The 17,768-nt window shown below is 51.7% G+C and overlaps 1 protein-coding gene across 1 annotated transcript in view; it reads right to left on the bottom strand.

Moving 5' to 3' along the window:
- Positions 1-14,766, bottom strand: part of Dll (homeotic protein distal-less) — an 84,007-nt gene extending 69,241 nt beyond the window's left edge. Inside the window, exons 1-2 of the mRNA XM_017911327.1 lie at positions 12,976-14,766; positions 6,334-6,557 (exon numbers count right to left, since the gene is read on the bottom strand). Coding sequence (XP_017766816.1) covers positions 6,334-6,557; positions 12,976-13,474 — 723 coding nt within the window. The 5' untranslated portion in view covers positions 13,475-14,766. The remainder of the gene's footprint in view (positions 1-6,333; positions 6,558-12,975) is intronic.
- Between the last annotated feature and the right edge of the window lie 3,002 nt (positions 14,767-17,768).

Here is a 17,768-nt window from a genome sequence, read left to right as displayed (position 1 = left end):
CGTGGATCACGGGGCTGGATGTACGAAAATACACAAGGGCGCGCGTGTGGGCGCCACACGAACGCTCCGCGGAATAATAAGTCGTGCCATGCCGCGGATCGCGTGCCACGCCGCGAAACTTTCCCATTTGTAGCCGGTGGTCGACAGATACAAGCCGATAGCGAGACACGTCGGTCTGGAGCCTCTATTAGTTTTATTGCGGGAACGTCGATAACGCCGGCGAGAGAGGCTGACGGGACAGGGATGGCGGTCGTATACGCGGAACGGAACGCGGAGACAAGGAGGCCAGGGTTTTAGTCGACGGACACATCCCTATCTTGACACGCACGAACCGGCCTAACGCGTCGATGAGATAATGGCGCGATAAGCTGCATCGATGCCGGTTACTCCGATGGAAAATAGGATGGTGGTACGGGGCGGGGGATGGAAGGAGATAGCGAGGAAAGCTGGTTAGATCGAAGGATGGAAAAGCAACGGGTCGGTTAATCGACCGCCTTCGATCGATCACGGAAGAGAATTTCGTATCGAGTGGGTTCCGATTCGCTTTTTAGGCGAATCGCTCGTCCATTCGGACGGCTAATTGCCCTGCTTCGATTTTTCTTCCTTGCCGGAGTCATCGGGGTTCCGGGACAACCGTGCGCGGGGGGACGATACGTATAGGTACGCGGTTGGGGGTTGGGAATTATTTAGCGTGCAAGATGAGCGATTAAATGTTCGAAGGTTAATTTCTTGCAGAGAGAAGCCACTCTACGAGCAATTATGTATATATATAAATTTCTTTTATACTTGTGTCTCGTTATTTTCTCTCTGTCTCTCGGTCGGACCAATTAGTCAACGAATTCTTTCTCTACGTGTCTTGTAATTTTCTTCCGTCTCTATAAAATCTCCGTTTCGATACTTCGCGCCATTAATAACGGCGAAAAAGTATTCGATTATTGAGACCTCGATTTACTCCAGCTGTCTGTCTCTCAGACCGAGGCAATTAATCGAGGTTTCATGGTACATTTCATACGTTTGGAGCACGATTGTCGGTCGCTAGTCGGAGGTTGGAAAACGAGTAGAAAAATGCCGGAGTTTTCCCGAGTGGTTCCGTCCGCGGGACAAACGGGTAAATATTAATTACTATTACCATACAGACCGCCTAATGCCGCGAACACAATGCAGCTGACATTCGCGTCGAAGTTGGCGCACCACTTTCACGCGGCCGTCGCCAAACACCGGACTGTACGAGCGGTGTTCGCCTAATGATTCATACGCGAGTCCGTCCAGCAGAATCATCAATTATATTCGAGCCATTGTTCCGCGACTGGAGACCGGGCCCCCATTATCTAATACATCTAACCTACAAAACTCGCAGCGACGCCGAGACACGCTCGCTTGTAGCCGACTTCCACCACGAGTCCACCTTCGAATCTGATAATAAAGATCGAACAGAGACAGCGAGGGACAGAGACAGAGAGAAGGAGAAAGAGAAGGAGAGAGTGAGAAAGAGGGAAGGAGAGAGAACTGTTAGACAGGATTTCCTATCCAATGGGATGAAAAATTCACGGGCAGAGTTCGTCAAAGCGGGGTCGACGGATTTTCGTCGGAATTTCGATGGTAATAAACGATCGAGGCGAGATGGTTAATTAGTCGATTCATTGTTCCATGGCGAGAAACTGAGTCGGTTATCTATAGGCGATCCGCGCCGATAAGCGCGGACGAAAGGCTCGCCGAAGTAGCACCGGAGGCATGTGTACGCCGGGCGACTGCAGTGATAGGCAGATAAATGGACGCAGATAAACGAGCGGAAAGCGAGGGAAAGGTGGAGATACGGGGCGGAAAGACACATGTACGAGTGGTTATTCGCGGATCGACGTCTGCCACGACCACGTTTCGTAAGTGATCCGGTGTTACGTGGCGTTACGGTAGCTGGTAAAAGGGAGAAAGATCGAGTAATGAATTTTTTCTCTCGTTCCTTCGGTATCCGTCACGGGTAAAAAATGCGAATTAAAGGAGGAAGAGATCGATCCGCGATCCTCGATAATCTTTCGCCTCTCGCTCCTCCTCTCGTCCTCTCTCGCTCTGTCGGTAAAGAAGAGGAAATAAAAAAATGGCAGAGAAAAATGGAAAAACGGGTTTTCGCTTATCCATCTTAATGTAAGTATCTGTTCCTCAGCTTCGACCTGTCTCTCTCCCTCTCCCTCTATCGTCGATCGATCGAATCGAGAGACTCTCGAGTCACCTTTTCTACCGCGAGCCCGTGCGAAAGATCTTGCGCTCGGTGCTCATTTTTCATACCCCCACTGCTGCCCGCTTCGCGCGCGAATATCTCTAACTATACAGCCACGATTCACGCCCGTTTGTATACGCACTCAAGCATGGATGATGGTTATCTGCTCGTTAATTTGCACCGATTTCGACGACGCTCGGGTTTTCCGTGAACGCATCGCGTGCTCCATCGACGAGATCCTCCCAAGGCCTTGATCGCGATACGAGAACGGTGCCAGCTACTTATTAATCACGATCGAGAGGTGGAGGTGAAGCATTGGTTGCGTGAAAGACTGGCCGGTTCCGGTTCATTCATATCACCCGATTCCTACTACGGAATGTTGGTACACAAACCGAACAACGGATCGGGCAGCGCGCAACGTTTCTAGAAAGTTTCCACGGGAGAATGGAAAAATCTCGTCGGAATTCTCGAAGTTCCACGCGGCAGCGCGAGGCTAAACGCAGCGAAAGGCGTTACACCGCCGATCGATCGCCGGTTTTATATATCGCTCCCCCCTGAGAGACAGCATTATCTTATTCCTGGAGCGTAGGAGCGAACTGATCGATCGCTGATGTACAGGGGTAGCCCGGCTCGATCGTTCACCGGTCGCCGCGATATCGATACAGAGCGCAGCCTAGGTCCCTCGTGCTTCTCTCAATAATAAATGACAGGAAGCATACAGGATGATCCGGCGAACCTCGGTACCTTTCGACTAGACAGACACCGAAACGCACCCGCCGCGGTTACGCACCCACCGCTGAACCCTGGGTGACGCTAGGGTGACGCTAGGGTGACGCTAGGGTGGCGCTAGGGTGACACCGGGGTGAAAGCCGGGTGGACCACGGGCAAACGCTCGGGGTAGACGCGGTCCGTGGAGCATTCAGATTTCGAATTCACTCGGCGTGCCGTTCTTCCCTTGGTGTGCGCGACTTTCGAATCTCGTTTCGACGCGTTGGCATTCCCAGGGCCAATGAGGAGAGATCGACCACGTTGGTCGGCGAAGACGAAGAAAAAGGAACCACCACGCCCAAGGTACGTGGCAGGAACGCAGACGGTCGTGTTGGTACCTATGTAGCCGCGTCTACGTGTCTATCCCCTTGCACGTACACGCTTCTCCTCGTGACGATGTGTACTTCGCGTGTACAAGTACTCCCTGTCCTTGTTTCCCTCTTTCTCCCTCTCTCTCTCTCTCTCTCTCTCCCTTTTCCTCTCTTTCTCTACCTCTCTTTCTCTTTCTCCCGGATGGTGTAGCACAGCACGGCGGCACGAACGCGCTACCACGTCCTCAAATTGAAGCCCCGAAGAAAAAGAGATGCGTGGCCTCACTTCTCTCGATCCTCTCCCGCTCTCCGTTCTTTCCTCTTCTTCTTTTCGCATCGTCTTCGTCGTTTTCCGTGGCGAAGTCGAACACCACGAGCGAGCAACGGGGAAACGAGGGGAGGGGCGAGGGAGGGAAAGGCGCGGGTAAGAAGACGCCGAAGAGGGACGACGCGGGAAAGAGGAACGGAGAGGACGAAGCGGTTCGAAGCGAGGAGGAGGAGACCAGCAACGAAGGGAAGATGGAAGAGTCTCTGAAGGCTCTGTAGGCGCCATGTTGCTGGCGATGACAAGAAACCCGATGCGACGGTAGCAGGGCCAACGGAGCAGGCAGAGGCGCTTGCTCGAACGCCTTGATTGGCCGATTACAGATTATACACGGTGCACCCTGAAGAGATGCACCGGCCGCGAGCTTCTTCGGGATCGGCTACCGCGATCATGCCGCGAGAGCTTTCCTCCGCGCACCATGTGTCGCGTCCAATATGCGGCTCTCGAAGGCTTCGCGGATCGGTTCGCGTGCCGCTGATACAGCTACCCTTGCTTGATGGGGGGGCGGTAAAACGCGCTTCGAAGAAACGGATGAAAACCTCGTTCGAACGCGAGAATTTATAATTCAGAAGAAGTTCCCGCGTTTATGTAGTTTTCACCATAAATATTTCCTCCTTGAATTACACTGCAGCGACTGCGGTAGTTTCGCAGCGGAAGCCGGCGTTGCGCAAGAAGAGGGCCGCGCGATGAAAGAAGCGGAGGAAAACCTTGACGAAACTCGGGAATTCGATGAATTCGCGTTCCGCGAGAACAGAGAATTCCGCGTTGATAGTTTTCTTCGCTCGATTTCCTCCATCCGAATTGCGTATCTGATATTTACCGCGATCGGGACGAGCGCCGATATTCTTCCGTGCTCGCCGGATTTCGTAACCGCGCGGACGAGTTACGGATAATTCGAGACTTTCCGGGGGTGCCCGTTGAAAGTAACAAATTGCAGCCAGAAATGGAAGCCCGATTCTCTGGATTCTTCTATTGAAAATCAACGCCGGAATGCTCTGTTCCGTGTTATTTTGCAAACAACCTGACACGGTGCCGCGATTACTCATCAGCCTGCATCGGGCTCGATTCTCTGCCAGTGGCGGTGAGAGGGGAATAACTCCCGCGGAGCTCAGACTAATGAAATTATCCGGTCCGGGACCCCCTGCGACGACATCAGCGAGCTACGACAGCCAGTTATCCCGTGATTACGCGATACGCAGTTACGTATCGCGACGTGTGTACCTATGAGAAAACCTCTAGCCTTTTCACGTCCGCAGGGCCAGGGGGGGTCCAGCACAAGTAAATCAATTTGGCGCCAATTTTCATTGTCCACGGGAATCAGGGTTATCATCCGACCGCGGTAATATCCGCAGAATTTAAATCGTTCCGCGATATCTCTGCGTATAATCGATAAACGCAGTCGGAATCTTATTCTCCCGCGGGCATTGCTCTTTTTCCAATCGGAAGGAATCGAAACGTAATTGGAGTGCGTTCGGCTGGATAGTCGTAAAACTGACAAAACCTAAAGGATTTCGTTGGTAACGAATGCAGCTTTAATCGGACACGCTGCACCGGTACATAAATCGCGAACGCAGAGATATCGGAATAAAGATTTCGCGAGCGTTATGGTTCGTTTCAATTAGATCGGAGGCGCGATCGCGGTCTAATAAATCGTTAATTGGAAACCGTGCGACTATCCGCGAGAAATTCATGGCTCCGAGGAGGCCAGCGGCCAATTAGCTTTTGACCGCGGCTCCCTGGCACCCCCTAATAAATCGTTAATTGGAAACCAAGCCGGATAATTAGCGGAAAGCCGGCCGATGTCCACGGTGAAAAGCTGAAAAACTTGGCGATCGCCCGGCAAGAGGAATATTTATGATCGTCTCGTTAGCTGTTTCGCGGCTAGCTTACTCCCTCTTGTCGCTGCGCTGCACGCTACCACGGCAACCCTATCCCCGGTGTCCAGGGCGTGGCGGATCGGTGATTTAGTAAAGTCATTTGTGCCGATAATACTGACAGATGCCGTCCATCGAGGATCCTGTTACGCTGGACTGTTGGTGCAACAGGATCTCCTCGTGGTTTCGAGGGGTGGACGCGAGAAACTTGACTACCTTTCGCGGAATATTGCGCGGAAATTTCGTGAACAATAGCACGCGCGTATCGAACGAAAAATAGAAGACTTCCGTTACTGAAGTTTCACACGAACGACTCGATTTTCGCGGCGGAAAATCATCGGGAAAGAAACTCTACGAGAAATAATTCAGGGGGCGAACGATCTTTTCTTATTATCGGAATTATTATAAATGCACGAGGTTAAATTATGCGTAATCATGTTCGAAATGATTCGGTAACGTTGCAACCAGAGTGCCTGGTTGCATTCTCGTCCAGCTGTAGAGGAACCGCGTCCGAGGGTATCACTGGTTTCCGTGAAGGGATTTTCCTGGCATACAGAGCTGAACGCGCGCCGAATGAAATTTTCATGGAAACCGTACTTAATTGCCGAGATAACGTGAAAACACAGTGGATTCCAGGCGTAAAGAGTCACGGAACAACATAACCGCTCGTTGATTCGCGTGACGAGCGCGGCGTTCATCATCCGAGCGGCGATCGTGCACGTGAATTTCGTTGCACGTGAGAACACGGTCCGTGGATCGGTACTTCCGTGAGAGAGGATTGATCGCGGAAAGAAAGAAAAATCAAAGGAACAAGGAGGATCCGAGAGAAGAAATGAAACTGACCTGCGTTTGCGTCAGCCCAAGGCTCGCCGCGAGCTCCGCTCTTTCTGGTAGCGCGAGGTATTGCGTTCTCTGGAACCGCCTGTTGAGCTGTTGCAACTGCAGGCTGCTGTAAATCGTCCGTGGTTTCCTCATCTTCTTGCCTTTGCCGTTCCTCAGGGAACCGCCGCCACCGCCGCCGAGTTCGTCCACGAGGCTGCCACCCTTGTCACCCAATGGCGAGAGGTCTGCGAACATGCACCACCCTAACATCAACTTTCAGAATCCTCGTCACCGGTTGTGTACGAACTAAAGAGAAATTTAACAGAAACCTGAACGACTGTCGCGACGATGACTCGAATCGTTGGCTCGTTTATAGAAACCGCGAGAAACGGAGGGTCGGTGTGCGCGCGTGCGCGCGCGCGCTAAAAAAGATGGTTCGATACGAAAGGTAACGAAGAAAAGGATGCAAGGCGCGTCGAAGATCGCGACAAAGGTTCGGGCGTAGGTAGCCGCGATAAATCATGATTAATCTCGTGTAATTTGCCACGTGTGATCGCTATCGCGGCGAACAATATCGGAGTGCTAACCATAGTGTAATTAATTAAAAAAAATTGTTATAAATTAATCATCGAATAATTACGCACCGACTAAATAAACGCATCGTGCCAGCCCGGCCAACGCTATCGTACGTACGATCGCGCCATTATGTTTATACCCTAATTACAATGTAGCGTAATACGGCGCGCGGTGTGAATCCTTGAACGTAACACAGTCATTTAGAAATCCAAACAGGCCAGCCTTGTCATTTTCCACAGTGGCGTTCAAGGAAATATCACCGTGGAAAATTCACCGCGTGCACACACTGTCTTCGTGTGCCTAGATGAAAATCGACACGCGGCCTACGACCGACTGCTACCCAGGCCGGGAAAGCCTCGAGTGAGACGTCCACGACGAAACTCGGAATTAACTGAAGCTAACCAATCGAGACTACCCGCGTGATCTTTCCATGTGTCGGATTTATAGCGACCCGGGACGGTACGTGCATACTATGCGCGTGCACACACTCCCGTAGTACCATTCTTATGATTTATTGCTGGCCGTGTCGTCGAGAACGGGGGCGTGCGAGTCTGACCCGTGGATCAACGAGTTTCGAGATCGATCGCGAACCGACCACGAAGATTTCGATTACGCGTGAAATGCCAGATATTAACCATCGATCCTCGCGGTTGCTCTTTCAGCGATTCGCAACGCCATCGTCCCCGGATATCGTACGCAGTCGCGTGTTCGTCGAAGGTACGAGCTTTCCATCGGCAAGGATTCTTCCAGAAGGCGGTGTCCTTCGTTTAACCAGACGTTTTTGCGCTGTCGTGACCGGTATCGTGGAATACATTAACCTACACGATTTCCCGTCAGGTGAACGCGATAATGGTTATTCGGTGTTTTATCGTTTTTATCGTGGCCGCGCAGGGGAGCCACGATGTCACCGAATATATCGCGTTGTTTGAAAAGAAATTATGGCCGTTTCGTTATCTCCGCGCATTTTCATGCACACTGCCTTTGACTCTTAGCCATTCGCTGTTGATTACGAGTTTTTATAGATCTGATTCTTAATTAGAAACGGTATCAATTAGATATCGAAACCGGTCTTTCTATTCAAACGTCATATAAAAGAGCATAATGTAGCGAGTTACTGGTTTTATTTTATATCCAGCAACTTTTAAATTTCCCGGGCTATCGATCAATCCTTGTCACTTTATTTGATTCCGCTACTAGCTTTGAAAATTTCAAATGAAATATCGATCTCGCCGATATTATTCACTTGCGTATCGTTCACACCCAAACGATTAACATCGTTTCTTGAATTTCCTGAAATATTAACGCCACTGCAGTTTATGTATGTTCCCTGATCTCTTCTATTCGCGATAAATTTCTGATTTTAAGCTTGCAGGGTTAAGCATCTCGGAGTAGCTCCTGCTTCTATATAAAATTTCGCAGATTCGAAAATTTCGTCGTCCATTTTTAATATGGACGCGTCCCTGGATATAACAGGTTGCTTCGACCGTGTAACACTCGAATTCTTCTTTTTCATTTGTTCGACGACAAACCGACGGACAAATTTCTCACCGAATATACATAAAATAAATCTCGAGAAGCGACACACATCGACACACCGAAGATTAGTCGAACGAGGGACGCGTCACGAGTGATTTACGCGAATTATCTTCTTATCGCGAATTACGTTCGATAAAACGTATTTATCGGCCGCCATTGGCACTGATTACCAGCGAGCCAACCGCGTTAATCACAGCCTCTGATGCAACCGGCGGCCCGCGGGTTGGTGCATAAAAGCTCGCAATCTCGACGCAACTATAACAAAAATCGCGGCCGAGGAGGCACTGTTTTACGATTAATTTTTCCCGACACCGCGTGCGTGCCGCGAGACTCCGCGGGAGTCATTAGCTCGCCGGTGTATGCAAAGCGGTTGCTGAAAACCGCTCCGTCGCGGTGAAACTACTACTTTAGCGTAATTCGCGCGGCTCATTTGCGAACGGCTGTGCGTTCCCAGTTTCCTTTAGGCGCGTGTTGCCTTCCCGATTTTCGCGTGTAAGCGATCGATCGATCCACGCTCTCCTCGGTTCTTCCACGAGAATAATCGTCCTCGAGGAGGCAATTTATCGATCTATGTATCCGCGGTACGGATACGAAACGTCGTTAAAGCAGCTTTCGTCGAAAGAGAGGAAAGAGAGAACAGGGACTCCGTGTTTCGCGGATGATCGACCATTGCACACCGGTTTCCGTGAAAATCGTTTGGCCGTGGATCGCGAAGGACCTACCGAAACTAAGCTAAGCCTGTCTGTGGAACACGAAGTTGGTCGAGTACGGTGGAAAAACAGGAGAGTTAGGCGAATAGTTTATCGTCGATCGTTGCAGCTAGCCGCGACCGGTGCACTTTGCGTGACGACCATTCGAACCCTACTTTTCTCATTGTCAGCTGGGGGACGAACCAGGATCCGGTTGAGTGGCAGCCGCACGATATCTACGGATGTATCTACGCCAGAGAAAACACGACTTCCGTGCAAATCCTCTAACCCCGGAGCAGAGGAGAGAGAAGGAGGATCTAACCGTCGTCCTGGTCGTCGTCGTTGTCGTCGTCGTCGTCGTCGTCGCCGTCGTCCGTGATGGAACACAGCAGCACGGGACCCCGTTCTCGGAGATCTGTCGGGTGATCCAGGCGTGTTCCAGGTCGGTGTTCCTAATCCTTGTGAAAACAACCGTTTAATACCTAATCCATCACCCTGGTCCGGGCCCAGGACTGTTCGAGGGGCGCATTGTCTTTGAACCGTTCCGGATTAATTTGGCCGCTGGTTGGTCGCTGCCAGGTCCGGTGACTAATGTAGAGTTCGGTAAAGGTAGCCACGCTAATTGGATTCTGGTTCCCGGAGCGTTTGCTTCGTTGCAACTCGGCGTGGATGGGTTGAACATCGATGACAAGGTAGCCGAACGGGAGGCTCGACGAGGAACGATGTTAATGACTGGTTCATTTGTCGCGAGGACGAGATTGCTCGCTGATACACGATGCCACCTAAGGGAACACTGTTTGCGCATCGTCGAGTGCGAAATGGTACGGCGGATGCTGAACGATTGTGTACAGGATCGCGATCGTCTTTTCTGTCGTGTTTCCTTCGCGCAGTCCTGTCGTCGGGAACGGAGTCCCTAGGACGACTTTATTCAGCAAGATCGAAGGATGAATTTCGATATTTAGAACGTTCCGTTGGTTCTGTTCGCTACGGGCTGGAAGGTTGAGGTATCATAAACGGAGGTGTCAAGTATTTTGTCAGGGAGCTCGTTGAAAGGAGCGACACGCGGCAGGTGGCCAGAGCCCCGAGGAGGATGTGCAAACAATAGCGTGCTCCTTGGTAATTAACTCGATCGCGATTCTAAAACGATATTTATTATTTAATTAATTCAATCGCCTTCATCAGCCTCGTGCAGAGGCAACGGGATTACTCGCAACGACGACCGCGAGCGAATTCTTTCGTCGCAATTTGTCACACGCGTAAACGGCCTCCCGGTTACGATTAATCGCTAACGATCGGTACGTTCGAATTAACCAATTATCGCGGCACAATTACGACGAATCTCGCGTTACCACGCGGAAGACGCGTTCCTTTATCGGTGGACGGAAGAGAAAAAGGAAAACGGCCGGGAAGAAAAAGTACGGTGACCGAATGATCTACGAGGATCGCGGTGCAATCAATAATCGTCGTGGCAACGCGTGGCTATCGATCGATAAATCAATTCTACATTATCGTAATCATGCTGGGAACAGGCTTAATGGAAGCAGATCGACGGAGCATTACGACACGACAATCGCGATTCGTCGCCGTCGTCGCGGGAGAGCCAACGATGAACCCCCTCGAGCGAAATTTTCTAGCTCGCTAATCCGGTTCTTACGCGAACAGAACTCGTCATAGTTCTATCCTACCGGGGTCTGTACTAATGGTTTATGAAAACCGAGCACGAAGAAATTGTCATCCTAATGAGAGAAAATGACCTATAGTCTGAACGATTCCACGGAACCGATGGTCGTGCAGCCAGCGAAAACGCATCGTGGAACGTCGGCCATTACCGATCGTGACCCTTGGAAAATGCGTCTCATCGACTGTCTATGGTCAAGCATTTGCAATTTTTTCCTTTTGTTTTTTTTTTTTTTCTCTTCTCGAATCGAAAGGAAGGTGTAATAAGGGCAAGAAAAATTGCCGAGAGTGCAGCCTTTGGTGGTTTAAGGGAGATTCCCTTATGCTGTTCAACTATATCCTAGGGTGAACCCTTCCCGTGCTTCCTCATCGACGATTCGACGCTTTTATTTTTTTCTTCTCTATCTTTTCATCGCTCTCCTAGCAATTTCGACAAACACATCGATTCGAGATTACCTATAACCGATGCGCCTGTGCTTCGAACTACCCGAAGGGGTGGTTCCAGCGGGCGAGAGCCTCTCGTGGTTTCCATAATGCAGAAACGTTGGAACGTGCACGTTCACGGGGGTAAAAGACAGGTGGAAACGAAGAAGAACATCGGTCATTATTAATTTACGCGGCGAAAAGGGTTCGCAGGGGGTTGTTGACTGTCCCCTCGTGGAAGAGTCCCCTCGGGGACGAAGCTATAGCGAGTTTCCGCGGTGAAAAAGAGAAAAAGAAAAACTCGCGTAAATTCCATTCCAATTAATTTAGGATTTGTCGAGCGTCTTCCGTGTCGCGAATACTGTCGCGTCTAAACATCTGAATATTTCACGTTCTCTATCGACGCGCGGCTATCGTTGTTCGTGTCCGTCGATTCCCGGCTGACAGCTTCATCAGACAAACGATGCAGCGATATCGGAAGTGCTTCGAACGTACATTCTAACCGCGATGCACCGTATTTTTCTCTCTCCATCAGCAGCTAGGTTAGCTACCGTACAATCCACGTCGATTATTCTTTATTTGCCGAACGAAGAGACGGGGATTCGTGACATTCAACGACGTAATCAACCAATTACACCTTCGCGAATTAAAATTTAGAGGAAGAACCGAGGGAACGACCAAGACGACGTAGGAACGTACAGTTGCAACAGTTTGAATCTGCCTGTTGGGATATCTAGCGGCGCTTCTCGAGGACACAGGGAGGCCGCGACTATTCTCGTTCAGCCTGGGGGCTTTTTGTTTCGTTCGTTAGCCGCTTTGCGGGACTTTTTCGGATCCCAAGAGGATTCTCTTTCCTAGTCGTATATCTTATTCCGCTTCTCGGCGTTATTGTGCCTGTCCAGGCCGTCGACCGACCACTACCTGCTACTCTAGATTCTCTCTTCCGTTTTCGTTGCTTTTTTCGTCCGGGCGCCTTCCTCGCGCGGCGGAATCAACGATCCACGATCGAGACGTTCACGATTTCGATTCGACGCCCGATCGCCACGCGTGCGCACGCCAGTCACGTATCCTCGGCGACCCGACCTCGACAAACGAGGACCATTCGAAGATTATGGGACTGCTAATCGATCTTGGAAACACAGTAACGTCGTCGCCGTGTAATTATCGATGAATTACGTCGACGTAATGACCGAGTTTTCACTTGCAAGGAGCACGAATACGAACCGCCTCGAGTAGAAATCTACCGGCGGGATCAGACGCACGGTAGCCAAAGAATTAGGAAATATCGCGGTCACACGAGTCTGACGAATGTCCGAATAAATTATCAGTGACGATCGCTAGGCTGGCACGATGGTTCCTCGAAGTTTCTTAGCCCGACGTGTCCACGAAGCTATTCTACTTGTCCGATATTTAGCTAACTTCGAAGTCTACGCTTCGAAAGGCTCACAGCGGATCTATGGATTTCGATTTTTAACAGAAATATCAGGAAACAGCACAATGATGCGCGCTGCGAACCTTCCGGGGGCTCCTCGTCCTGGGAAATCGCCGAATACCACTCTCAAAGAATGGTAACTCTGAAAGCTATGCGATACAACGCGCGAAGGTTAGAGAACCGATTCACGGGGCCCTCTAACGATCGGACGTGTACACGACGGACGCGATGATAGGCATAGATCCGAATCCGATTTCCAGGAACGAAGAGCAGAACTAGGTTAACTATTTCTATTCTAATAGTAGGAATAAAAAAGCTGCGAATACATACAGTTGGTGTACTCACCGTCCTTGGGCGGCGAGGGGCACTGGGGCGCGTACGATCCCAGGTGATATCCGTAGGCGTTGTGCTGGTGCATGGGCGCGAACGGATATCCGGCTAGCGCGGACCTAGGACTGGGGAATCCTGCATCCGCGTGTTGCTGGTTCCCGCTGCCTGGTCCGGACGTTTGGTGACTTAGCGCGCCGACTTGATGCGAGAACTGATGGGCACCGGGCACATTGTGTCCGCCGGGATAACCACCACGTAGACTGGCGGGATTGTACAGATTGTTGTGTTGCAACTCGATGAACGCCGATTTTCCACTTTGCGAAACCGGCGTGCTGGACGTTGTACTGTCACCGCCATTGCCACCAGGTGGTCCAGGTGTCACCGAGCCCAACCCCGTGTGATGAAGATGCTGTTCCATGTCGGAACCACCGCCACCGCCACCTGCACCACCGCCACCGCCGCCACCGCCTCCGCCGGACGGTCCACCGCCTCCCGACATGCTGTTCGGGGTCGGGGTACTAGACGGACAGGGGTCGCCCGCCCCGAATGGGCTCCCCAGGTCCGTGAAGTTGAGCGTCGTCGTGCTGCCCGGACGCTCCACCTTAGTCGCGACGTCGATGCCGCCGCCACAGCCTACGGTTCTCGCGGACAAACTCGCCGACGACGTCGTCGCCGCCGCCGTCGCGCGAACACCGTACGGGGCCCGAATCTTGGGGCCTCTGTTACACGCTTGACGACCGGTCACTGGGCACGGTTTAGGGAAACGACGTTAACTGGGTATGACGGAGAGGTGACATTGGTTCTCGACGATGGCTGGATGATGGCCGATCCGTAATGGTGAACGGCCGTGATGAGCCGGGGGGCTCGAGAGACAGAGGGTTGATCCGGCTTCACTGTCACTTCGTAAGAAACTATGGCAGTTTGGACGAGGTTGGAATTGTCACTGGGTTGCTTTGGCTAATTGTTCTCCTCGCGTGTTCACGTGCACAATATCCTGAAGCAGGTAGTCTGAGCTAGCTCGGTTACAGTTAGAGATCACTAAGCACTTCACCCGCGTAGCCTCACGATAGAACGGAATCCAACGTACTCTCGCGAATATGCACCAAAGTCATGCACAGATTGATTGGATTGGCTTGTCACCGTGCGAGCGTTGCACGCGTCAGCTCGTCATCGATTTACGGTAACGTTCCCCGCGATCGGGTAAACTGGCCATTAGCATACCGGTTCTTTTCACTGCGCGACGGAGCGCGTGTATCGCGCGCTTGGTCTCCCCGGTCACCGTTCGAACTATCGTCACTCTTAATCACGTTCCGATCGTGCACCACCGGGAATAGTCGCGATACCGGGCCGGAATCCGCGGGATACGTGTCCCGGTGTGTTGGAAGCGACACTTTGGCCGATCGGAAATCCGAGGATCGGCGATTTTCTCGGTTGGTCCAGCTGCTCCGACGGGGACCGGTAATCTGTCGATCCGAACTGGTCCTGGTGTGACAGTACACTCGCGCGAACTGCGTGATTTAATTGTACCTCGCCGATGACACAGAGGCGTGCGCGCGCGCGCACGCTCGCTCTCGTTCAGCGGCAGCCAGCTAGTGCTTTTTCCACACGCGCGTATGCCGTGATTATTCGACGCCGATGAGCATCGTGGCTCGGCCGACGTGCTTGTCGACGAGAGAACGGTCACGACGATGCGCCGGCCAGCGTAGGGAGGAAGAAGAAGAAGAAGAAGACGACGACGACGACGAAGAAGAGAGAAAAGCACACACGCGCGCCTGGCCCAGTAACTGCAGTGCACACCGCGCGGCGCGGACCGGTATAATGATACATAATGAAGCCGGAGCCTCTCCCCGGAGCCCGGTGCACGGTTTCCGAAAGTCGCCGCGGTGGCGCCACTCAAGGCCACGCCCAGGTTGGCCGTTAGTGCGTCTAGCCATTGGCCGTTCCACCATTCCCCCACTCGGCTGCTGTGACGTCTAGACGGTGCATTGGCTGCACGGAGGCCATTATGGTGTCCTGGTGGGTGGCGACGAAACCGGGCCACACCCACGATCTCCCGACACCCTCGGGGCACCTTCGCTCGTGGAGGTGTTTTCTCTACCTGTCCGGGGACCCTTTTCGTTCGTCGTGCGCGTACTACGCTGCCACTACTCCCGACACACTCCGTCGGGGGTATAGCTCGGCAAAGAAAGCCAGAGACCACGCTCGACCAGCACCGCTTGTATGCATGGAGCGTGGACTTTCGGCCGCCGCCGCCGCCGCCACCGCCGCCGTCACTCCCCTGTTCCCCTATCGACCGCGAATTCGACGAGAATCGAGGGTTGAGGGCGACGCTGACATCTGGGACGCGAGTGAATTTCGCTGCTCAAAAGATCGCACGGTTTTAGTTTTCGTTCCGTTCCTACAAATTCCAGTACCTTGCGCGTTCCTTTTTTCCCCGTAATTTTTCTAATCGTTCAGTGCTTCCTTTTTTCCCCCTCACGGTTTCATTTGTACCGTTTGTTTCTACGAGCTGCTCGCGATTATTAATAGTCGTTGATTTTCCAAACAAAGATCGGATTGTTCCGAGTACGTTATTCCGAACCGGTAGGTCGTGTTTTTCTCTTCTCCTCGTTTCTGCTGTTACATCCGAACGAAGGACTCGCGAAGATGCGATGCAATAAAAGACAGTGGACCGCCAGCGTGACAGTTTGGCAACAGACGTCCTTGGCTCCGCCCATGAACCCACCACGAAAGGAGTGGACCGGTAATGGAGGTGGGGCAGCTCGAACGACACGTTTTTCCGTTCTCGTGTACACGCAAGTCGGTTGCTAATTACTCGGATCCATTTTTCGAGAGGGAACCTTCCACCGAACGGATTCGGCACGGTAATTTTTCATTTAAGGTCGCGCGCGAGACCACGTCTTCTCCAAGATCGTTCACGCTGGATGCGAAACAATCTTCTCGCGAATTTTCAAATTTTCTCCCAGTCCGTTTCCAATTTTCTCCTTTATTTTCTCGATATTTTTACGGCGCGCGTCGAAAATTGCACGGCGTGAAAAGGCACGGGAACAACGCGTCGAGCCGTGTGACCTAAATTTTCCGCGAAAGATGCTAATCTAGCCGGCGGTCGCATTATAGGTAATAGAATTTTTTATCGGAACAATTTCGCGCCGGCTATACAGGAGCCGGTAGCACGGCCGCGATGGAAAAAATTCAGCCAGCGAGCAAATTTCGTAACGCGGCAGGCCTTTTTGCTGATCGTATCTGTGCGAATGCAGCACGGTAGACAGGTGAAGGCGCGGAGAAGGATCAGATCCCGTTCGCGGATAATCCGTACCATGCTTGCTCGCCCACGAAGCAATCTTTGTCTCCTTCTCCGAGCAATTAATTCGTATGCGAACAATCCTCTTCCCTTGTAATTTTTCCGACCAATGTCCCCGCGTGTGTTCTCTCATCGAGGCCAACTTTTCCGGTTCTTCGTTGGCTCGTTCGCGATTCTTGGCAGAATTTTTCACGCGTCGAAAGTGGTACCTGAAATTATCAGTTCGCGTTTCGGCATTTCAGCGACGGTCTCAGCAACGGTCTCAGCAACGGTTTGTTCAACGAATCGACGCGTTGTACTGGAATATTTAGTCCACGACAGCGTGGTGTCGTTCAATCGTAGATGGGATGCGCGTTATTGACTGCCGTTACGAGGCAAGATTAAAGCTGACAAAATCAGGGCGACAGCAAACGTCTAATTAAGTCGAAAGTCTTCGAGCGGCTGGGAAACGACACGTACCTTACAGCCAAGTCCCTTATCTGATCGTTCCTAATCGTCTTCCCAGAATTGACGTTATTTTTTTCTCCCTCGCCCGTCGGCAATTTTCCTTTTCCATCCTCGTCTGCCCAACGGACCATTCTTTGCCAAGCTTCAACCGTGAAAGACACCGGAAAGTTTACCCAACCGCGTAATCGATATAAAATATATACGACAATTTTAATTATGCACGAGCCTACCGCCAATTGGGCCTGTAGCGATTGATGAAAGAACGAGAGAGCAACGAGGCGGGAATCGGGAGCAGAAGCAGAACGCAGCCGTACTGTCGTCGCGTCAGCCACGGTAACGCGGGGACATTTCTTCGGCCGAATGATAATTACATCTAATCAGCATCGCTGAGCACAATTACCGGCTCGACAGTGAGTATCGTCTGCAATGATACTAGTCGCCGGATAATATCCCGTTCATTAACATTGCATCACGTTCCAGCGACGCGCACCTACTCGATGCTTCAATTACAGGAATATTTATTCCCGATGCGGCTCTCCGGATACGCGAAATTAATTGCACAATATCCATGCCGCGATGGAGCACCGTGTAAGGACTAATTTCCACGTAAACAACGCCGGTGTAAATTGCACGCCGGTACCCCGGGACGCGCGTTACATCGGTAGTGGTCGAAAATTCGTAAAAGCGGCAGCCTATCGCGGGGAAGGATTTTTAACCAGTAGGTCAAAGGCTCGAGGATAACCAGTGTTCGTTTAAAGGATCCGTTTCTCCATCGATGGTTATAACCGGATGCAAAAATAACCATCGAAGTGCCGCCGGTGGAGTACTTAAAATCGAATTTTTCTACGTCTCCCGAAGAAAATCACTTCCCTCTTGGTAATACAGGGGTACCGATGCGCCCTCAGGTACGGTACTAGGCCAAAAGAGCGTGGCACGCTCTTACAGCGCGAAATTACATTGGGGGGCTAATTGCACGGCGGCGGTAGCGCAAACACGTGTCATCAGTTGACCACCACCACCACCAACACCACCACCACCACCACCA

Source organism: Eufriesea mexicana, unplaced genomic scaffold (genome assembly GCF_001483705.2).
Source record: "Eufriesea mexicana isolate 0111107269 unplaced genomic scaffold, ASM148370v2 scaffold124, whole genome shotgun sequence".
In the NCBI taxonomy this organism is placed as follows: Eukaryota; Metazoa; Arthropoda; class Insecta; order Hymenoptera; family Apidae; genus Eufriesea; species Eufriesea mexicana.
The sequence above is the reverse complement of the archived record's forward strand: the minus strand, read 5'-3'. Positions and strand labels throughout refer to the sequence as shown.